Raw genomic sequence first — 27424 nt, 5'->3', positions numbered from 1 at the left:
TTTTAAAAGTCATCTCATATTATTTCACAGCACCTCCAAAATCCTGAACTCGTCCTACAGCTCCTGATATCACACCACCAAATGTTCTGTTTTATGGTATTGCTACTGGGTGTAACTACATTTATAATATTTAACATTTTTGATTGTCTAATTTAAACAGGGAACCTTCTATTCAGGTTCTTGACGAATTCTAGACTTTGGATCCTTGAAAATATTGATATTTCGTGAAAAAATAGTGAATCATTGCATCAAATATGTACCATTTGCAACCCAGTGAATGACTTGGAAACATGTTAAACTAAACCTTAAAACACACAAGATCATGAAACCCACTCAACACACACACCATGAGCAAGTATAGGAACAAATTTATTTCAATTTAAAACAGATACCTTGTCATTATGTTTCTCTCTTAGAAGGCGGCAATGATCATAAGTCATGTTCATGTTTGAATGAGGATCAGGCAACAGTGGTTGAAACAAATACATGAAACACATAAAAAAATATGGCAAAGAGTTATGTAAATCAATAAATCGATAATAACCAACTGATTGAACCCCCTTCGTCAAGGGCTCTGCTTCAATGAAAACATCAAAGCCCTCACTTCCAACACAAAATAAACAGCACATGCAATTATAATTACAGTTTCTTAAAAAACAGCAGATTATCTTTTAAATCTTTAATCTTAAATACAGAATAAAGTCTTTGTGTGTACTTAATCATCTATCCTTTTAGTCTCCGGTGTGTTTTATTTAAAAAGGGGGACCATCTCAGGTGGTGGTCCACTGATGATGACCACAGCGTTGGCACTTAGAGAGAGCCTGGCTCTAGAGAGAGTGGGGTTGGCACACTCAGTATAATACATAATTTACATTTGGTTTACATACAAAATAAAGAAAAAAAAACAAACAAACAAAAAAAAAACAGCATTGTATACACCACTACACAATTGACCTTCAGGTTTCATTGGAGTGAGGAAAAAAATAAATCAAGTGGTCCTAAAATAATAGTGTTCTGGTAATGTTTTTGTCTTTTTCTTTTTTAAAATCATACAGGAAAATGAAAAACACACAAAAAAGGGAGAAGGGGGGGTGAGATTGTGAATATGCACCGACTCCGCGCTGATCGATAAGTTTGATTCCACTGACCCACAGGAAGGGACGTCGCACGACCGCCTTTAAAAAGCTCACGGAGCTCCGAGAGGCAAAAAAAAAAAAGGGGGGGGGGGGGGGCTCTGCGACGCCATCTTTCATTAATCAAGGCAATGAAAGGCAATAAATAAGTGTTTGTAGTGAAAACCCAATCTCTCCCACTGGTCGTTGCTCAAAAGAAAAAAAAAACGGGACAAGGATGAAAGAATGAGAAGTTTCATACAAGACTGCCTTCCCTGCTTTCGTATATGTCGAGATTAAATGTGTCAACAAAAGAAAACAAACAAAAACACACACACTGTGCAACACCGGGCTGCTAACACACTACCAAACCCACACTAACAGCCAGTCAGCCCTTCACCATGTGCCAGAGTTGTAGTGTCAAGTCTAATAATACGACATGGAAGTGAGCTGCACTCGACACACAGTAAATCTTAACACGACTACTGATAAATACTTGGGTATCCATACTGGTATATCGTTCCACTTTAAATACTGGCGTCCCGACCCTCTTTATGACAGCAGTCTCAACGCTTGGCCGTCTGCTTCTTCCGCTCAGAGATTAGTGTCATTTTTCAGCAAACAAAATGGCAGTTAAGGACGACACTGGCTTTTTTCTTCTTTTTTTTTTTTTTGATTACATATATAATAATATATTTTAGCCCCAGTCACTCGCTGCTAACCATTTCTGAAAGCTAAAAATCTTTTTAGATGGTTTTCTTTAACTTTTCCGCAGCTTTAAGGTTTCCGTTAACGAAAAGCGGAATGGATATCAACATACAGTTAAGTTTAAACTCAAAGCCTACACTTTACAAATTTCACTGGCAATGAACAGAAACCAATAGCTGCGTTCAGAGTCAAGTACAGACTGGAGAAACGGGCATCGATAAAGTGTGAGATTCGTAGTTAACGGGTTAAAAACATGCAAAGCCGACAGCGTGGTCATCACTTGGCAATCAGCTATGAGTCAAATACTTGGGGGAGACATGCAATACTTGTCCTGGTAGTAGTGTCTGTAGTGATAAGTGTATTCTATACTGCATGAGGTATGACAGGTAACACTGCGCTACCCATCAAAAAAGGTCAGAGAGCCGGATACTGGGTCCGCTTCATTCAGCAAAAGGGCCAGATACATAAAGAAATACATAAAGGAAACTGCTTAGTGTTGGTAAACTCTCTACACACACCTTACATTAACACCCTGCCTATACGTCTTATAGCACATACTGCAAGTAATCTCCATTTATAAACAAGGATTAGTAGTGGATGACTTGGTTCACTGTGGTCCTGTACTCCACTCCCCGCTGTCTGATGCCTGATGCACTGTGATAGCCCTTAATGAGGATGAAGGATAAGTCACCTGTAGAAAAGGTCAAAGACCAAAAAAGTATATCTGCACTTCACTGGCACTATCAAAGCAAGCCTCAAAAAACTGGAAAATTAACAATGCAAAAAACCGACAACAGAATTTTTTTTTTGTGTTAAATTACAAATAGCAAGCATGGACCGCGTGGGCCGTCAATCACTGATAAAAAAAAGTCCACCTACGTTCGTACTGTACATTTTTCTAGGTATGCGTTACAGCGCTGCGTCTATAAACCGAGAGGAAATACAAGTTTCTTTTTCTTTTTAAAAATAAAAAATGAAAACAAATGTGAGGGCTCCTAAAGAAAAAACCAAACAGTATTATCATGGATGGAGATGTGATGGCAAGTACAACTGGAAATGTCTCAATAAGAAATAGAAAGCAGAGATAAAGTCCTTACTATACCAGACATTCGGTTTGTTTTTTTTTTAGGTTTTTTTTTTTTTTTTTTTACAGCAGTTCAGACTCAAGTAGGCTCCAGCATGAGAAAAGGAGCACTTCAACATGACAGAATCAAAAGCAGTCAAATTATCAACACCTTCAAACCTGGTCCATAAATTAGATAAATAAAAAAAAAAAAAACTCTTTAATTACTTTAAAATCATCTCGTCACCATACTGTGAAGATTTTCAACCAGCCCTAGTTAGTATACTCCGGAGCCAGAGCTGTTGCAGTAGTGTGGAGTCGAGAGGCCGGTATGCAGGAACCTCTTTTCTCTGACTAATGCTCCTTCTGCCGATCGTTTCCTCAACACCGCTCAGCTCTGTGTAGTCCTATTAATCAAGTGAACAAAGTCCATAATCACAGTATCACTACTACCATAAATTCATAGGAAAAAACTGTATGCTAATGAAAGAAGTTGATACTTTTTTTTGTTGTTTTTTTTTCGCTGTTTGTTTTTTGCCAAAGATGGTGTACCACAGAGCGTTTTTTTTTTTTTTGTACAGGAGTGTTTTGTGTATATGTATTTACAAACAGATATACACAAACAACATTTGCAGACTTCAGAGTGCGTTTTCTGTGAAAGGTTTCATAGCCCCCCTCCCCTTCCTCTCACCACTCAACAGCAAGCAATCTTTATATAAACAAAGTGACTATACAGTAAAAAAAAAAAGAAAAGAAAAGAAAAAAAAGTAAACAGAAGCACTTCCTAATGTGATGTTTCACCGTCAGGAAGTGTGTCTGATTGGACGGCTGAGTGACGCAGGTGTGACGTCATCAGAGATGTTACCGCATGGATTCCACTCACACCCCCGGGGTGGCGGGCGTGTGTTTCATTTACAGCTTTTATTTTGTTGAATAAGCTACTTGCAGCCCAGAGCTGCAGCTGTGCTCTGATAAAAAACGCTGATGACATCACACTCCCCCTCCACATCTGCTTCCACCAACCAGAGCAGAGCCCGTGTCGAAAGCAGGGCGCTCTCACCCGCTGTTAGTGTTTTTGTAATAAGGGTGTCGGGTGGTGTTATCAGTGGAGCCAGATGCTGTGAAGGTCACATGGAAGATTGTCCCTGTGAATCCAAACAGAAAACATCTGGAGGAGGGAAGCGATGTGATTAACTTAAACATAAAACACAAATCCCACAGAAAATCTTTAAAGGATACTTAAGTCAAGTAAATTTCTGGTTGCTTCTTTTTAGATGTCTTTAAAAGTTTTTATAGATTTTCTTACACTTCTTATCACCGTTCCTTTGAGCCGTTATTTGTTAAATAGAAGTAGATGTAGCAACAAATTTCTATCATTAAAAACATTTAAAAAATCTCAGCAATGAACAGATTTCGATTAGCTATGTCTTGCCCTCTCGTGCTTTTTGTCTTAAGTGTGTTTACATATGCATTTACTTCATAATATATATTTCTATTTTTTTTTGTTTTGTTTTTTGTTTTTTTTTTGCGATTGCGATGCTCACACCGGTGGGTACATTCATAGATGCGAGGTGGAGACAGAATCCTCGGCCCTGTCCCCCTTGTGTCCGGGTGTGCGACCTCACTTCCTGTCCTGATCGCTCTGTCCCAAGAAGAGGAGGAAGAAGAAGATGATGAAGAAGAAGAAGAAGCTCGTCCTCGGTTGGTTTCAGGAGATCCAGTGCTCGCTTCTTTAAAACACTGAAGGAGCTCAGAGAGGACACGACGGAGGCTCTGATCTCACACCGCTGAGGGTCAACTCCAGAGGGCCGAAAGGGGTTTCACCAAAACACAGCTCCTCGCTAGTCAATGCTGCCCCAAATACACACACACACACACACACACACACACACACACACACACACACACACACACACACGCAAACACCAAAGTCCCCTTCAGTCACTGTACAGCCCGTGTGAAAGGTTTGTGTGCCAGATGAAATGTGCCAGAGCCAGCAGCCAGAGCCAAATCTGACACGTGGAGCAGCTTTGGGAGGAGCAGGGACTCTGACACAACAAGCTGCCGAGCGAAGGAGGAAGAGAGGGCGAGCTTTGGTGAAAAGAGGAGGGACGGCGTTTTACAGGTGGGAGGATTTGTGGATGTACTGTACTGGAAAAACAAACAAAACAACAGGAAGGGTTCTGTTGGTGTGTGTGTGCGTGTGTGTGTGTGTGTGTGTGAGAGAGCCGGCAAGGTGTGCTGTGTAATGCATGTGGAGTTGAGCGCACACTCCCGGGGAGGTGTGCATTTGTGCAATGGGGAGGAGGTGTGCGTCGTACGTGAGCCCTCACACCAGATTGTACTCTTTGAGATTGAGCTGTAGGATGGTGTCTTTGACAGCTGCAAACACAAAGCGGATGTTCTCAGTGTCCGTGGCACAAGTGAAGTGAGAGTAGATGATCTTGTCGCTGTCGGGGTTTAAGTCCACAAACATCTTGAGGATGAACTCCCGCGCCGCTTGTGCATCTCTCTGGGGACCTAAGATGTGAAAACACAAGACAAGCACATGCAAACATTGATTTATCTATCAGACTAAAAAACAGCCATTTAAAGAATTAGGTCAACCACTTTGGAAAATCCTTTCATTCGTTCCCTTTCTTTCAAGATTTAGATGAGCGTGCTTGATACAACTGTCATGTCTGTGTGTTCAGTTTCAGCTTTAGAGGGCTTGGCTTAGCAAAGGATTGGGACTAGGCAGGCAGGAAACAGCTTAATTACCACATTGCAATTGTTTGATTCATACATAAACGGTAATTTAACAATACCAGCAGGTTGATGGTTCTAAAGGGAGTTGTGTGCTCTCAACAGTGGCTTGGTACCATCATACTTTGTACATGAATCCACTGGTTAAAATGAGAACTCACTTTGCGCGGGAACACCAGAACTACAGAATGCATTTCAAAAATCTATACAGTGATTTTAAAGGGTGCTGCTGTCGGTCCTCTGGACTGAGAGAAAATACATACAGCACTTAATGCGTCCAATATCAAGCTCCCTTTCTCATGAGCCTCTCATCTGTGCCAGAGGGGAGGCAGCTTTCTCAGTCTCAGTGACCCTGCTCTGATGACAATGCACTCAAAAGTCTGGTAAACCTTCAGAGTCGATGTAGACAATTCATGTCGCCACAAGCGCAACGCGTCTTGCACACTCACATCACACACACGCAAGCATACCAACATATAGATGATCTCACCATCGAACTCGGGGAAATAGTCCACCAAGTGTGAGTAGGAGATCTTCTCCTCTAGCAGGTCCTTCTTGTTCAGGAAGAGGATGACGGAGGAGTTTTGAAACCAGGGGTAGGTAATGATAGTCCTGAACAGAGCTTTACTCTCCTCCATACGGTTCTAGAGCAGGAGAGTCATTTTGTTTAGTTTCAATTCAACTCCCACGCTTTGTTGAGTTTTCACTACAAATAAAGACATACATGTTATACTGCTTGTGAGATAATTGTGCTCAATAGATGTTTTCAACGTCCACCTACCTCGTTGTCCGACTCCACCAGGACCTGGTCGTACTCGCTCAGCGCCACGAGAAACATGATGGAGGTGACGTTCTCAAAGCAGTGAATCCACTTCCTCCTCTCTGACCTCTGGCCCCCTACATCCACCATCCTAAGTGCAGGATGGACGTGAAGAAGGCAAGAAGGGGAAAAACATTAATATAGAACTCATGGTGGCCTAGTTCATGATCAGTTGCCAAGAGTCATAAAAGGGCAGTACTTTGTTTATTAAAGGAGGTTTTAAATCCATCAGGATATGTTTATTGGTCTGTCTAAATGGCAGTGCTTGTTTATTATGTTACTTCACATAAAAAGTGAATTATGACCTGCTTAAAAAAAAGGCGTAGAAGGCAGAGGAACTATTTTTTTTCTATGCTGATATGTCCAAAAGACATTCTCTGGTGCATTTCTTTCTTAAACATTTTCAGCACATGACCTAAATAAAGATATAGTCTCAACCTGGGACAGCTTATTTTTTTCCTATCACCTAGGTCCCGATCATTTGTTTAAGAAAGGACTATTCTGCAGTTCTATTAAATCCATTATAAGCAAACTTATTTGGGCAAGAAAAAAAAAAAAAAAAAACCCTGATGGATTCAACGCCTTCGGAAGAGGATTATTAGAAATTCACAACTTCTGAGGCAGAAGTTTTGAAGGTCTGAGAGAAAACGTGTGCAGATCTCTAGATTTATCAAAAACTAAAGACAGAACAACTAATTAAACAAGAAACAAATGTGCAGTGGGACTATGCTGTAGTCCCTCTTAGTATGTGTGTCATGCGTGCCAACACAAAGATGAGAAATTCTCATTTAAGACAGATCAAGGATCAGTTTTTAGATGAATGCCACTCAGTTCCAGAAATTCATTAGTTTGCCAACAAATTGTGACTTTATTCAATTTTGTCAGTTATTTGGCGCTTCTCCACACGTAATGAATGAGAATCTGATTTTGTATGCAGGAGTTTCTCTTCTCAGCTACTGGGTATTCTCTGAAGAAGTTTGCATGACACCTCTTCTGAACTCAGTATACAAGAGCCCCATCCGCCAAGATACTTCTATTTTGAATTTGCTCCAAATGTAACTTTTTACCTATGCTAATTGGAGTATTATATTGAATCTGTGATGATTCTGCTTTCCTATCTCTCAGGGAACTAGACTTGATGTACTGATCTTCTGATGATCGTGGTCACTTTGGGTCTGCCTGCTGGTGCTTTGGATACAACCGATCCAGTTTTTGTAAAGCATTTTAGAGTTACATGTATTGCCACGGTTTGACACATTTAATTCATTGATGCTTTAGTAACACTGTTTTCTTGAAACTTTCATGTCAATAAAGCCTTTGCATAGAAAAGTTGTATTTAATTGAAAGCCCCTCTTTGCCCATAATAACAATTCTACTTCTGAAACTGGTGTTCTAAATCCTCCAACTAAGTGACAATAACAGTGATTTTTAACATGGTGTCAGACTGTTTTAGCCCAAATGTATGTTTTAAACAGCTAATTATTCTCAGTCAGTATAAAATCAGTATAACAGGTTTGGCTCAACTTCAAGTTTGACAATCAGGATAGAAGCGCTGGTTAAAAAAAAAAGTAGCACTGGAATACACAGGTAGCTGAGCAGCAGATTGGTTTGTGCATCCAAACAGTCTCAGAAGGACAGAAATGCTCTAGAGTTCTCAAATTGAGTGGCATCCATCTGGTCACACAAGGAGTCGACATTACATCTGGTACTAGATCAGCCTGTACTTGTGTTTATGTGATACAGTGAATGTGGAGGGTCATTCATTTCTCTACCAGACAGCTTTCACAGCCTTCCCTGGTGTGTGTGATAAAGCACCACATAAAAAGGACTGTTTGGAATCGCACTTGGAGAAGACAAATGGAGGAAAATGGAGGAACATAAAACGAAGGACAGGGCGGACGGACAGAGGACAGGAGGCAGAGCTGATGAAAAGATACAGTGAGCACCTTTGACAGTGGGATCCTTTTCATGGAAGAAAGACGACCGCTACGTAACCTAATGAGAGGCTACAAGCTGAGAAAATTACATCTCAAGAAAATATATATATATAGTCCTAAGAGATGGACTAATACAGCGACTCAAAAACTGGCATGAAAACTTTGGCTGGCACTCGTTGAAACCATTCATGAAGAGCAATTGTGGCTAAAATACTAACTGGATTCTCAGAAGGTTTCAGTTTTCCCAAGGGTCTCCTTGACAAGGTCACCCTTCACTCGTCAGGGAGTTAAGGTCCCAGTTTCATTAAGCCTTCATTTGTGACAACTGATTCAGTAAAATCTTGTCTGTCAGGAATATCTGATGTCAAACTATTATATAAATGGCATCCGCACAATTTAATCCCTGACTTTTTGGCCTTTGTTGCACCTCTGGACCGAAGGAGTAAGCCTCCAGACCAGATTCAACATGGTCTGTGAGAAAGCTAGTCAGATTCACAATGCAAGGCTGCCTCCTGGTGGTGGCCCAGTCCACTGTGGTCCACTGAGACCCAGGGCCAATATAGGCCCTGCAGGACCTGCTGCCCAAAATAACATTCCTCCACCGCGGAGAGGACGACCTCGTTTCTTCTGCCAGCCGGAGAGGAAAGGAGAAGAGGAGGAGGAAGAGAGGAGGTGACCCATTTACAGGGACCGGGCACCAGAATGTAGGACTTTCTGTTCATTAGGGGGTTGTGTTATGTGTGGTATGATTGCTGTTGGTGGCAGGAGGTAAAAGAAAGTGTAGGACTATGATGAGACTACGAGGACTTGAATTTCAATGATTGGTCAAGTTCTTTCTATTAGGAGGGAGGACACAAAATGTGGTTAAATTGGGCTCTGGACAGAAACACATCAGATGACATATGGATGAATGATCTCACAACATAACAAGGAGGGTCTGAGCCCAGACAGTCATCTTTCTACCTGAAAATGATGCTTTGCAAGTCGAATGGGTACTCTATGATTCCTGTAGTTGGGATGCGCACCCTGAGCACATCCTGCTGAGTGGGAAGATAGTTGGAATCTGCAATACGATCCAGATCGGAAAGATAACTACAGGCAGGCCGGTGCGGGGGGAAAAAAGAGAGATAAAGAGAAAAAAAAAAAGACAGGAAAACAGTTATATAAAGCGTGACAGGCAATTACCGCAACCCCCCTGCCATTCCAGGAAGTGTGGATGAGTCCTGTTGAGGAAGCTTCACAGAAAAGGCCACATCTCAGAAAGTAAAGGGTGTTAGTCAGTGTCACTGCTCCACCAACACTCTGCCTGTAAACTATGTAAGATTAGCTTGAAAACGTGGCTTTGTGTTTTACTTGACTTTTTTTTTTTAATTGCCAAAATTTGCAGTGAGGTCAAGTAGGGTTGTGAAGTATGTCACAGACAGTGAGGTGGCATCAGTGACAGTAGTAGCAGTGACGGCAGCACCTGAATTTGATAAAGAAGGTTTGGACAAGTATGATGTCAAGGACAGCAGGAATAGGACCAATAATTTTTGCTAAAGGTAAATAAGAACTCAAATTCCATTGTATTTTAAACCGTGCCCAATCGCTTCCCTGATTCTTTTAACAAGTTCCTGAAGAATCTTTGACATCACCATCTAATCCTTCTTCATCTGGCTGCTCCCCACATGCTTCAGTGCAGCACGTCTGGCCTTCGTTTCAATCCTGGAGCCAGAACCTCAGCACAAATGTGAACACAAACCACTGATATCTAATCAGGTTAACTACTGTGGTCCTCAGGCGCAACATAAGCTTTATTTCTCTCTGTAGGACAACAGGCTCTATTCATACAAATAGGCTGTTGCTGAGTAACTTCTCCCGTAGTGACGTGAGCTTTTCAAGTTTGTAATTGTGTCTGAACTGCACGCTACTGAGACGGCAACACTTCAAATCAGCTAGCAAATTTGTATTTTTTGGTCAATTTATATATAAGCCCTAGCTTGAGTAATGTGTTATAATCCTGGCAGTCATCAGTGGTTTCTGTCCTCTAACTATGGTGATGCTGCAGTCCTGGTGCCACGGGGGTACCTGAAGATGACGTTCTCCAGGTCAAACGGGTACTCTATTATACCCGTGGTGGGAACACGGACCCTCAGCACATCCTGCTGGGTGGGAACGTATCCCTCCGCAGTCACACGGTCTATATCGCTAAGGTAACTGGAGATATACATCACAACAGTGTGGAATAGACAATTTTAAATGATTTCTCACTCACACACATGCAAAAACAGACATAGAACTTACATTTTTATCATGACATATTCTCACCACAACAAGCACACCTGCATGAATGCTGTCTTTAAGTAACATCAAACTGTAGTACAGCAAGTACACAACCAGGGGGCAACTAGAAAGTGAGTCAAGAGCTGTTGGCCATTTAGCCCCAGGTCACATTTTGTTACAAAGTAACTATGACAAACACACACAACCACAGAGCAGGAGGCTGACACATCTGGCTACAACATGATGCGCACACACAACGGGTCTACACACCTCTCCAATGTCTTTTAATCCGAGGTTAGGAGTCAGTGAATCTCTTACCACCGACATTCAGACATTAAACACAAAGCTCAATTTAAGTTAAAATAAAATCATTGGTTTTTCCGGTAAAGACATAAAACCTTAGCTGAAACATTATTTGGATGTTTATTATCTTTTAATACAGTTCACAGATGACAGCATGTAGTTCAAAGACAGGACTGTGGCTTGAAAGCCACTGCTCTGCTCTCTATTAGCTAGTTGTGACAGAATGAACTCTGAGCCATTTCATCCAGTCCCCTCAGTTGCGAGAAGCCCCAAGAGCAAATTGCATTGCATCAACAAATTATATCATCATATGCTGCCGATAAACGATTGGGGATGGGACGATAAAAGATTTTATTGCGGATTGAAATTATTTTGATTTTGATCGATTTTCATCTTCAAATACAAAGGAAGTTCCCCCGGCCCCATCCAGCATGCCTCGGAAGAAAGCATCTGCATTTGCAGTAACTTCTACAAACAACTGACTGGTTTGAAGGTAACTCCAACAGACAGATTTGCAAAACAAACTGTTACAAACTGCATGTCTACTTTTCTTGTTATTGTTGAATCCCAAAGGGTATTATTTGAACTTGCCTAACACTGACCTGCAAAAAGCCACCAAGCTGTTGTTTGAAAATGGAGTTTAACAATTGCATAGATGTCTGTGCAGAACCAAAAAAATTCTAATTGAAAAAAAAATCAAGTCTGTTAATTGTGTATTTGGAGAACCATGACACTCTTAAACAATAACCAACAATTAAAGGCCGAAAAAACAACGGCTCTAATACCTCCGGCTTGCAGAGTTTGCTCAATTGTGAAATAGGCTGGTGAGTTTTGAAATTTGTCGTCTAAAATCCCATGTGGACAAAAGGCTGTGGCCCTGCCCTGCACATGTTACAAAACCCTTGAGGTAATTACACACAGAACATACACACAAAACCTGTCACATACCACACATCCAAACACTCCCTACTACTTACTCTAAAAAAACCATCGCCCTGACACATGCAATTAAAGGTTTAGGGTCCAAAACGCAATCATCACAAATTCTGATTTTATATCAACTTAGAAACAATCCTATAAGAGAATAGCACAGTTGGTTATAATCACAACACAGCATACATCAGTATATTTTCCCAAAACAGGATCACAGACATATCCTCATAATTATTACATAAGCACACTCGCACATTGTGTCACACACAGTCACACAAATACCATTCTTAAAAACTAGACAGAGATCACACACAGACAGAGACGTACTATTTAGTGGAGTCAGAGAGCTGGTACTCTCTGCGGCGGTCGTAGGCCTCCTGGATCCCTGGGTCGGACCACAGGCTCTTGATAGCTGCAATGTAGGGGTGGTCGAACCCGTTGATCTTCTCGATGTCCACCTCCTTCACGAGCATGGCGTTAGACTGGAAAGACACAGGCAAGGGAGGAAAAAAGGTGAGATAAAGAGCAGAAGAAGGATAACGATGAATGGAAGCGAGCATTGAGAGAGATGACAGGGAAAACAGAAAAAGACAGAAGTCACTTATTTCTTAACATTTTCAGCCAAAGTTATTTCAGATATCTGTTTGGACCTGCGGGCTGATCCTAACCACCCACATCTTCGACTTATTCTAAAGATAATGTTTCTGCTAGACAAACTAAATGCAAGACTTCTAATGCACCTGAAGGTTTTTCCCATGAAAGACTTAAAACACGTAGCTGGTATTATTGAGACAAAACACAAACGAAGGGGTTGACAAAATGGGCAAAACAGAGAAAATAAACATATATATGAAAATAAAGAATTTGCCTTTTAAATGTGCCTTAAGAAGAAAGGTTTAACAATATACAAATGGCATTAGACGATGAACTTTTATACCCTGTAACTTATATCAAGTATGCTTCAACTTTAAAACTCAAAGGTTTGTCTCTGAAAATGTAAAACGTGATCAGATGAATCAAGACAACACAGTTTGAAACAGATATTATGAAAAAAATTAAACTAGTGACCTCTTTGTAGTCAATTAGATACTATTTTGCTTTTAAATATCTCCTTGTATTCTTTTATTAAGGAAAAACACATAATTTGTTGCTTTATAAGCTGCTAAATCTTAAACATGAACAGAAGTGCTCCTTGGGAAAAATTTAAGAGTCAAGCTCTGACATCACTTGCTGCCATCTGTTGTAAAATTCTATACAAAGCCTACATTTTGCATTTCCAAGCATTAAATCAGTGTCAAATGACCCACCTGGAATGTATAGCATTACCAGTAAAAATGTTCTTACAAGAGCAGTCAGGACATTTTATTACATTACTGCATTTCATTCCATTTTCTAGAGCTGTTACATTTTCAGGGAATTATTGCATTCTTGGGTAGAACATTTCCTAATGAGAACACACACGCTATTTTGTGTAGGTTGTGAACAAACAACAATTTAACATATTTCTTCAAAATCACATAAATATGGGTCTCTACATAATCTGTGGCTGCAACAGTAGCAATCATTGTTATTTCTGGAACATGACATCTGTTTGCTCAATATTTAGGTGACGGTGCTGCTCATTCTTAACGTAGACCAGTATTTCTAAACACTGGTTCTTGTGAAGGAGCATGCTGGTGGATTTCTGTCCTACTGAGCGACGGACCACATTCACCTTGATCCCAGGTGTAAATCGGTCCTCAATTAGAGGTTCACGATAAAAGACCAGCAGGACTCTGAGGACTGGAATTGAGAGCCAATGTAGCTTACAATAATAGACTATAATTAAATAGTTGTATTGTGCCCACACCACCACTAACTAGTTCACTTTCAGGCATCTGAATGTATTAAAGGCATGTCTATGTACACATACTAACAAGAAATTGTTAAATGACTTCTGTACTGAGGCTTGCTTAAAATACAGCCCATTTCTGATTGTGCGTGTGGCTTTTGGTGTCTCACAAAGGCATACAATATGAACAATGCACAATGCAGTGTAGAATCTACCAAATTCAGCCATGAAATCTTTATAATAAAGGGGATAAAGGGAACTCTGGGATCAACCAGTTGGACTTAAAGAATATTTCCTGCTCTGACGTCAGCGGTCAGCCCTTACCCGATTCTGTTCAAATTTGTAGGGGATCTTGAGGGTCTCCGTGGCGCGGATCATGGACTGCATGGAGGTGAAGATGTTTTGGTAGACAAGCCGGATGAAACCTCTCTTATCTTCGTCTGAGTACCCGGCTCCATGGATGATCCTCATCTGCTTGATGAAGGTGCTCTTGCCACTTTCTCCCGTACCTGAAAAAGGAAAAGAGAGGCCCAGAGTCAGACACAGAGTGTGACACATCATGGTAAAGCAATATTAAGGTGTGGCCTGTTATCATACACAGAACAGAAACCGAAGATAAGGGGTGTAATGTTGCATACAAGCGTTGCAAACCAATATGGCGAGATGTGTGGTTTTGTTTCTGGGAGAATAATCTTCTGAATACACTCTACACACACAATGCAACATCACATTCAACTACCAAGAATACTTGAGCCGGAGAGAAATTAGTAGTAAGTCACACAGTCTTACAGAATGAGTTCACAGAAAACATTCAAAGAGACATGGCATTCTTCACAGTGCTGTGACTGTAACTGCATGACCACAATACCGCGGGCTTGAGCTCTTTACTTTCATCATCTCATTTTAGTGTTTTCATTTGAGATCCGAGCCGTCACACACATATGCCTAGTTGAGACACAGCCACCGATTGTCTGACAAACTCATCAACCATATATATGATGTTAACAACTTTTTGTCAACTCAGAGGACATTCAGTTTTGGATTTATCACTTCAGTTTTATTTTAACAAAGTCTATGATTACCCCCTTAAAGCCCATGATTCCAGGAGACCTGAGTTGACATTTCGGCAGTCGAATCATTGCACCTTTGTCTTTCTTTACTGTACACAGAGCAATGCAGAAGCCACAGAAAAAATGCATTACACCATTTGCACCATATACTATTACAGCCATAATTCTACATAACCCTGCAGTATTAAGTCATGTATCTCTGCAGCAGGAGAGATGAGAGTTGAATGAGTACAGATCATTTTCTATAGGTCTTTTTGTTTTACTATGGCTACTTTGTGTATATCAAAGTACAAGATGAATTTTACGCAGCGACACGAGACTTCAAAACATCAAACATCAAAAGTCACACGAGAAGCAGTATGACAGTGCTTCCGGTTATGAAACGGATCAATTTTCATGGACGAATCAGGCAACAGATTTGTGTTACCATTTTCCATTTTATTTACTAGAATATTTACTCTACTCCAAGTCAGGTTTATTAATCATTAATCAAACAAACAATTGTCGGATTAGAAAATGCACCAACAATCAGACGTGGGGGCCAATAAATAAGAAGTATCTTGTTACAAATTACAAATACCTGATTACATACATATCCAAATAAAATACAAAATGCTGGTGTAAGAAAATGCATTTAATAAGAAAATAAAAGTAATTTGAATATAAAAAATAAGACATTACGTTCTATACAAACTGATTTTATGACATTTTAACCTTTTTAATAGCCTTAACATGGGTTGGATTTTGTTGGGTCAATAGCTGAATAGGAGCTCTGTAATTCAAATAAAGTCATCATTTTATCTCATCTATCATCAAGTAACTTGGTGTTAACATCTTTTTTCTCCCCGAATGTAGCCTACTCGGATTTTGCATCAAACACAGATCATGTCAATGTTTTCTGTTTCCTGATGGAGAAAAATCCAACATATTTTGTATATTATTAATGATAAACCGATAATTGATCTTTGCAGCAAACTATCAATTAAGGAAAATGCTTAAAAATTGCATCCCTAACCCAAATGTACAACTGAAATCACATATACTGTGATCAGGACTTAATTCACTTTGCCTAGTCCTATTAGGGCGCTGGCCGACGCCCCCTCCAATTAGTGGACAACTCATTTTGAAATCAGGCTCCTCATTTCTGCCAAGATGATGACGACAAGCCAAATCTGTGACCCGAGACAGATGCTCCATTAAAGGCAAAAAGTGACCAAAAACTTTGGTGCCAGCTGACGGTATCCAAGAACATGCTGCAGTCAGTTTGTGTTTTTGATGTTTCATTAGCATCCATTTATTTTCATTTATCAATAAGCAAGGCAAAAACAGCACAACCTGGTACAAACGAAGCTTAATACTTCCTCTCAAAACTCGATTAACGTGGGATGCTCTTCTAAGTAAGTTTGACGCATTATGAAATCCCTCCGCTGAAATTCCAAGTTTATTGACTAAACTGGTTACGACGGCCAACATGTCAAAGCTTCTTTGTCCGGCGTCCGGCGGATGATATAACACAGTTTGGAAGGCGAATGAATCAAAATAATGTTTCCAGGGAGGAGAGGAGAGTGGGGTGAAAACACGAGCTAATTTAATGAAGCTGATTAAGACATCTTGCCCTACATTCAGGATCTAACACTAAAGTGCCTCTGCCAAAAGGTGACAGCAGGGGTCGTTGTCAAAAAGGCTGCATTCCTCTAGTGATCCTTCTCTGCCCTCCTGAGTCCATATCTGGCTTTAAGATCCTCGCAATTTTTCAAGTAGTGTCAGGTTTCCAGATTTTACACATATGGCGAGGAGCTCGAGAGAAGGCTTTGGATTATAGGTGCACATTTGAACACATTCGTTCAGCTTCTAATGACCAAATCCTCCTTGATTTCAGGGAAACAAAAATCTTTCTCTGCATTGAGCTTTTTTATGCTTTTTACGGCCTGCGGTGATTGCCATTGCTTGGGGGTCTGTTGGGCCTAACCCACATTTCACACTAGCCTCCTATGTTCTACATGCCCAGAAACACCGCCCTCAGGCCATAAAAATTTTTTTAAAAAAAAAGAGCTGATGGCATTTCAGTCCTCTGTGAAATCAAAAGGGATCCAGCACATCCATAATATCTGCAAAACTGAAAGGGAAAGACGAGGAGGAAAAAAAAAACACACACACACACATACACTCATCTCACCACCACCTACATTCAAGGTTTTTGAAGAGCAGCCATATTTCCGTTACCATAGCAACCCCTCCACTGTCTCCCTCTCTTTTTCGTTCCTGTGTTTTTTTTTTCCTTTTTTTTTTTTTAACCCCTCCCATCCGCCCCTTCTCTCTCTCCCTCTCTCTCGTAGCAGACAGTAAATATAACTGTGAGCCCCTCAGGCTTGCTCTGTGCTCTTCATCTTTTGGCGTACCACAGAGAAGAGGGGCCTTGGCTCAACAGAGTCTTTTTTTTCTTATGGGGGGGGGGGGGGGGGCCTGCTGGTCTGAGGTCAGTACCAAGGGGTTCCTAACACCAAGGACTGTAAAAATGTCGGGAGAGATAGCAGCTTCTCCAGTGATGCAGGAAGAAATGCCTTAATCTCAGAAATTTGGGGATTCAACGCTGTGTCCATATGGGGAATATAACCCTCCCCCGTTTTCTCTTCTAACAAAAAGTCCAATTTTGGAGAACAGAGACTAGATAGACTACGATTCCTTAAAAAAAAAATAAACTGATTATCTTTACAGTTTCTCCTTGTATTTGCTACAACAAACTGGTGCCTGCAAGGTAGTCGGCCTGATAAAAAACTGCGATTGTGAAGCTAACAAAAGGAGCAAAGTACAGAGAGCGTATTCTTTGTATTGGGCCGTGGTGATAATGTCCTAGTAGTGACTGCAGTTTGCTTCAGCAAAGGGAGCAGGACGACCACTCTCCAGCTTGATGTCTGATTTATTTCTCGTGACCCCGTCACAAGATCTCCCTCCGCTGTGTTCTCTTAACTGTCCCTCTTTCACCAGACAACACACTACGAGCCTCTGTCTTCCCCTCTTTTCCTCTCCAGATTGCACCACCACCAGTCACAACCATTTGCATGCCCTCACCAGCTCCCCCCCTCCACCCCCCACAAATACACACTCCTCCTCCTCCCCTTCGTTACAACCCCTCCCAACCTCCCTGAGGCTAGAAATATGCCTCTCCATTCTCATCCCTCTCTGTCAAGAATTTTGGATATTCATAACTAGAATCCATCCATTCTTTTTTGGTAATGACCTAGAAAAAGGAGGTCACCTTTTAATAGCTCGCACACGACTTGGGTTTGATAACACTTTCTGTTCCAGGTAGCAATGAGCGTGAGAGAGGAATAAAGACACGAGAGCTCAGATTGTGCCCCAGTGCAAAGGCACACTACACAGCCCACACACCAACGCTGGTCCATTGTGGAGTCGGAATTAAGAACAACATGTGAACTGAAAACAGCATGTTCATAGTAACAGCTGTCCATCATGTAAAGACGCTTCACCTGTATCCTCCGCTGCCAGGCTAGCTTTCATAAGCCTTTACATAACGCATCAGCTCATGACACAACACCTGATGGACTTGACACACTGCTGTCTCAATGCAAGCAGTTTCGGTTGAGCCCTGGTTGTCGCACTGTCAGTCGATCGGGTTTTGTCTGTGTGTACGGGGGTCTGCCTTCTTCACACTGCCTGCTCATTTTACCGACTGGCCACTGAAGGCCTCATGCACAAGCATCCCCGCCAACCCCGGCTTCCCTCTGCAATGCCGCTCGCAGCTTTCCATGAACAAGAGACGGGGATTATCAGCATCATGGCTACCGTGCATGCAAATACACTCAAATATAACGGTGCACTGGTATGAAAAGTGTTGGCTTATCTCGGTTTATGAACTGTCCTTTCAGGCAGTGCGGTGCAATCCAATCTCAGCAGAGAGAAGAAATTTGCATAGACACAGCAGAGGTTCAAATATTATCAAAAAGCTCAGAACTGGCACGGGCCAGGCGTTAGCCGTTTTATCAGCGCCCTGGAAAGATACTGTGTGAATCAAGCAGTCACAAGGCTAACCAAAATGTAGCGTGGGTCTCCATCCTTCACTAAATTCATCTTGGAAACTGGCCTCTTTCAGGCATACAAAGGAAAGGGATTGAGCCAAGGCAGCCTGGAGCTACGCAACACACACACCAGCTGCCTAACCAACTGTGGACACACACGGATCCTGTGGTCAACCTCAAGGCATGGATGTTACCTTCGCTGTGATGGCCCATTTTCTTTCCTCTTTCCTGGACAATGCAGACAGCACAGGAATGTGCACAGGAGTACAAAGACAAAGGGAAAGAGGGCCGTGTCTGTTCCGGCTCTATCGCAGCCTTCTAACATGTGCTGCTTGCTGTCAGGTTCGACGCACAACACCATACTGCTTTGTGCTAATGTCTCTGCATCTGCTGAGTGCTCCATGTGCGTGGGTGTCGGAGCTGTAAATCGAATATACATGCTATTGCGTGCACTGCATGTTATACACACACACCTTCATTTAACCACCTTAGGACGGCTTTGTCTGTTCACCAGTGAGTGTGCATCGAGTGCTGTTCTGGTCGAGTGGGTGTGGGTGAGCGAAAAAGAAAAATCCAATACAGGCTTTACTAAAGATTTGGAGCAAGCAGCAGTATTCTAGTCTGCAATACACACACTGTACTTGGCCGCTACAAACTAAAAACAGCCAAATCCTAGATGTTGACATTATTTCTTAAGCCGCTGCACTTATTTTAGGAAATCTCATCATGGAGATTCTATGAGATAACATCGCTCCGTGTCCACACATGGACAGAACACGTTTATTACACATCCCTGCTGCACTGATTTTCACGCCAGCATTCACAAGCCGAAACATCCTCCAAAAAAAAATGACAAGTGTGAGCATCTTCTATCATTCAAAATCCAACTTGAAAGATGAAGTGACAGAAGTTGAAAATCACAGAGACGTGTGGGCTTTACTGTACGCAGCAGCTGGTGGGAGTAAACAGGAATGAACATGCCACCCTGTCAGCACAGAGAGGGCTGAAGACACTGGCAGCGAACAGAGAGGCAGGCCATGTCCCCGTCCTGTCTGGGGACTGGGGTAGCAGTGGTATGTGGGACAGTCACCATCTAGCCTCATTCACCCCCATATCTCCAGAGAACCAGCCATGACCCCATTTAAAAAGGAGTGTGCATGTGCGTGTGTGTGTGTGTTCATCTGTGCACTGGTGAGCAGCATGAGCGGCTGTGTAAAAGACACAATGTTGTGGAGAGAGACAAAGAGTGTGTGCGAGGCTGGCTGAGGTGAGGAAAACGAGCAGAGAGAGGAGGAGTCTGGACAGAGGCGCTGGCTATGTTCTATGATGGAGAACATACTGTGTGTTCCTCACTTTGTACATGTCATATTCTGCTGCCCAATTTTATAAATAAATCAAAGTGGACAGTGGTTATTGTACTGGGTAAGATATATACTGCATTACACACCCTCTGCAATCGGGCTTTATGAGATGATCCAATACCTGGTCCTTCATACATCACACTGTAATGTATCCATAGCTAAACATTTCTACAATCGTTGCAGTAATTCCAAGGCTTCATACATAATGTATGATACATAAACTGTCATCTTACCAGAAACAAATCTCAAACCTTCTCATCAACTCAAAACCAGTCTGACTCTCCAGACTATAGACTGTGGGTATAAGCTTGCCATTGACCATATTCACATGGAGGCCATTTTCCTCTGATATCATGCTCAGGGTGGGAAGCTCAAATGTCGTACTGTTGTATTCCAGCTTGCAGGTCATATAAACATATGAATGGGTCAAACTGTTATCATTTTAACGCTTCCTGATTTCTCTGCACCAGAAAAAACACAATGGATAATGGTAATCAGATGGGAAATCAAAGACATTTCAAGGCATAACCTTTTAGCTTCCTTTAGCTTTCATTCACTTTTTGGCTAACAAAGCTGTTCGATGATGTTATACAATGTAACAGGAAAACCCTAAATCAATATTTAAATATTAAAACACATCTTGGACACGCTGTCAGATGATGTCAGGGGACAATAGCCACCAGATAAATAAGGTTGGTCAATTTTCTAAATCCTTACCTCTACGGGACACAACAAAACCAACAACCTCAGAGCTTACATGCCGAAAGCAGCAAGTTAACCCAACAATAACCTTGCCGTTAACTTTGCAAACCTGAACACGCTAGCAGCTGTTTCCTTTCCTCTTGCAAGGATTTACAAACAAGCCACAAGCTCTTCTCCCCATAGCAGAATAATAATGGGCGCAGGCAACTTAACTGGTGTGGCTAAGGAGAGACTACCACAAAACCAAAATCAGCACAAATTCATTTTCCAATAAGTTCACTTTTTAAGTGCAACAGAACATTACATCAATAAAATAAATGTCAAGGTGCTATCCATGAACTGCATGCCATCCACCATTTGTCACTACCCTAACAAAGGCGAAATGACTCCATTACGCTAAAAAGAAAAACAAGAAGACAATTTGGCCTCTACCAGTGTAGCTGCTGGGTTTAATATTCTTTTCACAGTTGTAGATTTATTAGTTCCCTCATTGTGACTGCACTCCTGCAAGTAACGGGACCAAATCTATCATTTTTACCAGAGGGAATTTATCAGTGTTCATATAAAATCTCCATTCATTGAAGAATCTTGGTGAATGATGACTGTTAGCAACACATTTTTATTCACAGCAATGATGCGACTGCATTTACAACCACAAGTGCTCAAAATGACAATATGGCTATCCAAGTGCGTCTCTGGAGCGACGTTAACAATATCGGTTCCGTTATTCAACAACATTCTGGTCTTTTTTTCAGCTACACTGAGGACAGGCAACAGCTAAGTGCACTAGAGATTGGACAGACACATGCATGTCTGTCATTAAGACACGCCAAAGACATGTGTGTGAAAAATTGGAATCATTACATAGTTCGTCGACCAGATAGGTTTATTGTTCAACTGTGAAAATCACCCAGTGCGTGCCTTAGTCACAACTCCTTAATAGCCTTACTCAACAAATCTTTATCAAAAATGCTAATTTCACATGTAGCTCTTTATCAGCCGAGATGTCCTTATCTGATTTTCTGAACTCTCGCACATTACAGAAGTCTGTCTCATAACGATTTCCATATTAAAAAAGCATTAGATCCAACCATGATAAAGAGGATTTAGGTAATAACTAACCATCCACATAGCTCCACATTCACAGGCATTAAAAGTAACACACACACACACACACACACACGCACACGCACACACACACACGCACACACGCACACACAGCTGAGGAGTAGAGCTAGAAGATCCCTATTGCCATATATGATCAAAATAAGACGGCTTGGCAAGAGAAGCAAGGTCAGCAATAAACATCTGAGCCTAACCCCTGATCCTCTTCCTGGTTCAATCAAACTGTTCCTCTAAAGGATGTCTTAACCTGGTAACAAGACATATTGCTGAGACAGGGAGGATCAGCTAGAACAATTCAATCAATGAGGACTTGGCACACGACTATACATTAGACCTCTGCCTGAGATTGTGTACAACCGAGCCATCCACAACACTTTGGGATTTTGAGCCAAGTTTTGCCCCTTTTTAAAGCCCTTTCTTCAACACCGATGACCAAAAGTGCCTTCCAGGCATCATCGAGGGTCTTTTTTAACTGATCATCAGACATTACGTTCTTTGTATTTCACATCAAATACACTTTTTTTTCTGAAAAAGACGAAACAAACTTGTACATTGACACTTTGACCTGGAGCTCACAGTTCATCTCGGTCAGCACTTCGAGAAAACCCTAAAGCGTTTGCCCTTCCATCTCACTTTACTGTCCATTCGCTCGCTCCAGCAGTTCATTTACCCAATGCAGCAGGGGCCACAGCTCCTGGCCCACTGTGTTTTGACCAAGTAGAGGCAAACCACTGGTCTGTGGAGCAGGAAGCTGGCGGTATGGCCTGATATGGCCCTCAGTGACAGGCAGCCAGACTGTGGGCATTGCTGCAGCCCTGGCAGAGTTGTTATTTTCTGACCATGTGGCTAAAGCTTGAAGATTGTTGTAACTTCCTACCTACAAAACTAACCAGAACATTCTACTTCATCATACTCTTAAGATTCATGTCTGCGTCTGGCATAAAATGTGACCAAACCTCATAACTGTTGTCGAGACATAGCTGTTTTGGCAACGCACCCTGGCTATATCGTAAACTCTGCCGGGAAGAGAGAGAGAAAGAGAGACAGAGGGAGGGTGGACCTGAACTAGTGTGAGAAAAACACTTTGTTTCGGGAAATGCTACATGGCAGTAGCGTCAGTATCAATCTAGAGATCAAACATTTACCAGATTAATCAATTAATCAGGCAATCTGCAGTTATTTTGATGTATCATTTAAGTGATTTTACAAGGAGAAATGCCAAAAACGCATTCTGGTTCCAGCTTCCTAAATGTGAAAATGGGCTCCATTCTCTGTTTAATAACACTATAAACAGACTACTTCTGCATGTTGGCCCTCTGGATGGGCATTAGAAGCAATTTTAAGATGTCATGTTAGTCTTTAGGAAAGTAACTGTTCAAGTATTTTCTGTTTATAACTTAATGCAAGCTAAATCAATTACAATTTGTAGCCTCAATATCTTGTCTTGTCTCATCTCTCTAGCAAAACTTGGGAATAGGAGCTAATCACATTTTTGCTTGATAAGTGACTTACACTGGAACTGCCGATTTTCTACCAGCTTTGTATGAGTACAATGTTTGCAGTATATATACACACAACTGAACATTGTTAAACCAGAACCTTCTACTCTTTAGATGCCCTAAATTATGTAAAATGCATCATCTGGAGGACTTTAGGGCTGCTTTATCAGCTACAGATTGTACTACGGATTGGATCGAGGGAGCAAGTCCTCCCTCTCTCTCCTTCTTGGATCAAATGAGGGGCATCTCACCGAACTCCGGATCAAACTGTCAGAACGAGTTAGTGTTGATCAAATGTGAACCACAATCCTGTCCACTGTCTATTGTTGCCTAAGATGTTTTCAAAAACATATTTTAGTGAACTGTTTATCTGGAATACATTATTGTGTGTTACCAGCTGGCCGCCTGACTGTTTCCTGTTTCAAAAAAAATGGATGACGAGCCAAAACCAAGGACTGCCCAACTCGGCAGTACTTGGTTTGTGGTGCAGTGCATTCTGGTTGTTGCAGGTTTTCTACCTATTCAGCAAAAAGGAATACCACAGCCCTTTCTCTATGTTTTCTTTGGGCATGTAGCACCAATCTAAAAAATGTTTTGCGTCTTTCTGCTGCATGGATAGCCCATCAGCCCGAGGGCCATCTTTCTAGCGATTAAAGTGTTCTTTAGTTCTTGCTGAATCATTTTGATCAACTTCCCTACATCACTTGCTGCACAGGAAATACAGACACACTGCATCAGATGTGATCTGAATTGTCATACCTGCCACCATGGTAAAATATTCCAGCACTAAAGCTACAGCAGTCTGCAGTAAGAGATAATGTGCAACTAAAACTGAGGATATTTGTTAGAAGGAGCTGTTGTATCTCCTATACAGGCACCGAACTGCAGGGTAGCTAGTGACAGAACAACTCCCACAACATTCAACTGAGATGGATAAACGTCCAGAGCTCAAAATCCAGCTCAGTATCACTTTCCCTCTCCTTTAAAATGTACACTCGATGGAAGGTAGCGGTCAAATGTTCATAGACAGAGGTTGTCTTCCTCCTCCAGTGAGGTGTGGAGAGGCAGGCGGCTCACCGAGGGCCGTGGGCCTGAGAATAATGCCAGGGGATAATAGGAGTCAGTGACATCTCAAAGTCTGAGCAGCGGATGTGTTTAACCAAGCCTATTAAGACCTGCACTAATCCTGCCTTACACGTCCTTATCCGGGCGTCCACTGACAGCCTTAACTCACACAGGATGGGCCACTTACACCACGACTGATTGCAGTTCTTGCTTGCTGTCAGCCATTCACACGTTGTCATTTTTGATAGGTGTCTCTTCTCCCCCCACCCCCCCATGTCTGCTGTCAAAATCAGGGATGTGATGGATATATCAAAAACCAGAGTCCTGAAATCAGCCCAACACTTCAATGATCAATCTGGCAAGAGAAATCGCAGCACAGGAGCAAACCGAAAACTGCGACACAAAAAACACTTTTAACCCGCTCACCTTGGCCACCAGGTACAATAGAGTGCAGCGGGGATTTAAAACGTATGACACGGAATAGAAAAATGTCCCATCAACGGTATGGCTCTGGTGTGGCCTACTTCTCCGAGCTGAGGTATTCAGTGGGGAAATGAAAGGAGACACACATGTCAAATAACCAGGGCTGCTTTAGGTTGGGGAGAAATGAGAGCAAACGTTTTTTAAACTAAGCATGCAACCTAGATAATTCTAATTGTCCTAAAAATGGACACCTGCTGAGGGCTTTTCTTTTTTTCTTTCCAAGGAGTTGTGGTGTTGTTTTAAACGGCTGGCTCTTCACATCATGCACACACAAAATACATGTTGTCCATTTGCAATAAAAGCAGAGCCTATTGTTCCTTTTGGTGTCCACAGAACTATGAATCAATGCAGCACAGAGCAACTTATTCAACAGCAGCTCCCACCTGCCCACACACCAGCTATAAAAATAGCTAACCTACTCAGCTAGACTACAGGATGAGGGGGCAAATCCCTCAGTATCCTTGCCCTCTGGAAGGGTAGATGTGTGACACCATGTGCACACTAACAAATAACAGGGATTGATAATTTAATGAATGGACAAGCAAGCAAAGGTTTTCAGCTGAGGCACCTGAAGCCTCATCCAGTTGTACAAGTGTTATGCAACCTGGTGAAAGCAACAGTGGAGAGCAGCACAAAGCTGCTGCTGCTGCTGCTTCTCCCATTATCAAGTGACCATCTTCACCTTCTAACCAAAAAACCTAAGTGGCTGCATTGAAGCTGACCAATTGATTAGCTTGAGGGGCTAGTCCATAATGTCAAACTGGCCCACTGACAAGCATGTGGTAAGCCTGCAAACGGTGACATCTTTAGTAACTCCCGATGCCCAAATGGGCTGTAGGTCTGCACACCCCCAATGCAAATATCGAATAAAGAAACACATCCTCGCTGGTTCCTGCAGATGTGCACCTGGACGGGCCGGCTAACCCATTTTAACCCAGCAGGCTCACAGACGAGCCACGCATTTCGGATTTCACGCAATAACGTTACTCATACTGCAACCAGGCGTCCAAGCTAGCAGCCCTTAACTAGTAGCATATTTGCTAGCCCTACCAAGAAGGCCCAAGGAGGTTAGTTTTCTCCATGTAACGACGCAAGACATGACAACAGCAATATACGTGAGAATAAGCATGCCACATACCGAGGAGAAGTAATTTCAGCTCTCTCCTGGAGTCTCGCTTGTCTCGGCGGAGTTGTTTGTCAATTTCTGCATTGATTCGTTTCGACTCCTTCGCCTCTTCGCTCAGGCAGCAAGCCATCATGGACTCCAGAGTCATCCCCTCTGGTTTTGGCAGCCCAGCTTAGACGGGACCCGGCAACACTTTAGCCCACCGATTCAGCGTATCCCGAATCCCCGGCGCTCGCCTTCCCTCGATCTCGGGCGAGGAGGTGGGTCTGTCGGGCTCGGACGGATGGGGATGGACGGGACTGGGGGAGGGGAGACTAGCTAGGGGCCTCGCTGTCAAGTTGTCCCCCCAGCCGAGAGCGACTGCGACTTCACCCGGGTGTTCTCGGCAAATCACGGGAGATTCGGACAGGGGGAGGGAGTCAGGAGACGGTGGGGCCTCCCCGAGATGCTCTGCCTTAACACGGCTAATGTTAAAAAAAATAAAAAATACTGTGACGGCAACAGATTAGCCTCTTTAATACCTGCTTTATAACATTAACCCCCTCTCTCTCTTGTCACTCGGTGGTCCAACTCTCAATTCTCGTTTCTGACCGTTGGTCCAATTCAATCTTCACAATCCGTCAAAAAAAGTGGTTCACAACTGCAGTGTCGCGACATCCAAAACCCGTTTATATCTGTGCAGTCTCTCCAACGCTAGCTAGCTAGTTGACGCTTAGTGTGGGGAAAAAAAAGTAGTAGTCCTCGCTAGTGAGCTAACATTAGTGTGATAACCCCTTATTGCACTATCCACGCCGCAGCACTGCGCCCGTTTACTAAGTAACTACATTAGCCGTTGGTGGCTAACTTACACGTAGCGGCTAGGAAGAAGCTGCCGTTGCTAGCCCGCTAGCTCACCAAACAACGCCTCGGCTAATGTTGTGTCAACCCGCAGTGATTGAAGCAGCGAGCTGGTTGAAGGAATTTGTCCGCCTAGCTAGCGATAGCAGGGCAGCACCCCATCACATCCTGACTCATTTTTGACGCTTGGCTTTAAACACACGGCTGCGAGCACCGCCTTGAAAAAGATGGGGGGTTAAAAAAGAAACGCGTGCCGGACCGGCGGGCTCTCGCCACAAAATGTATTCGCTGCAAACAGCTGGCTTTTTTTGCGGGGGTAAAACGCTCGTCGCTGGAACAAGGTCGGCACACACAGCAGTCTGATGCCGAGCAAAGAGGAGGAGACACGGCGGTGTTGAGTGACAG

General features: G+C 42.4%; 1 protein-coding gene across 2 annotated transcripts; it reads right to left on the bottom strand.

The window, feature by feature from the left end:
* Positions 1-350: 350 nt before the first annotated feature.
* gna11b (guanine nucleotide binding protein (G protein), alpha 11b (Gq class)) lies at positions 351-27424 on the bottom strand. 2 transcript variants are annotated; one of them, XM_030391350.1, is made up of 8 exons: positions 26195-27424; positions 14039-14223; positions 12211-12365; positions 10453-10581; positions 9349-9477; positions 6410-6539; positions 6119-6272; positions 351-5403 (listed from the first exon to the last, which is right to left on the bottom strand). In XM_030391350.1, exons 1-8 carry the CDS (start codon positions 26328-26330, stop codon positions 5213-5215), a joined length of 1209 nt encoding a protein of 402 aa, XP_030247210.1. In that variant the 5' UTR covers positions 26331-27424; the 3' UTR covers positions 351-5212. The 2 variants fall into 2 exon arrangements, with proteins under 2 accessions (XP_030247210.1, XP_030247208.1); XM_030391348.1 differs by lacking the exon at positions 10453-10581 and having other exon boundaries at positions 26195-27419.

This window comes from Sparus aurata, chromosome 16 (genome assembly GCF_900880675.1).
Source record: "Sparus aurata chromosome 16, fSpaAur1.1, whole genome shotgun sequence".
In the NCBI taxonomy this organism is placed as follows: domain Eukaryota; kingdom Metazoa; phylum Chordata; class Actinopteri; order Spariformes; family Sparidae; genus Sparus; species Sparus aurata.
This window is presented reverse-complemented; position numbering and strand designations above follow the sequence as displayed.

Coding starts and splice junctions, on each gene's coding strand:
- gna11b (XM_030391350.1), bottom strand. CDS start 26,330: ATGACTCTGGAGTCCATGATGGCTTGCTGCCTGAGCGAAGAGGCGAAG. Junction 10,582..12,210: donor CTCTCTGACTCCACTAAATA/GTACGTCTCTGT, acceptor GTATATCTCCAG/TTACCTTAGCGATATAGACC. Junction 6,273..6,409: donor TGGTGGAGTCGGACAACGAG/GTAGGTGGACGT, acceptor CTCCTGCTCTAG/AACCGTATGGAGGAGAGTAA.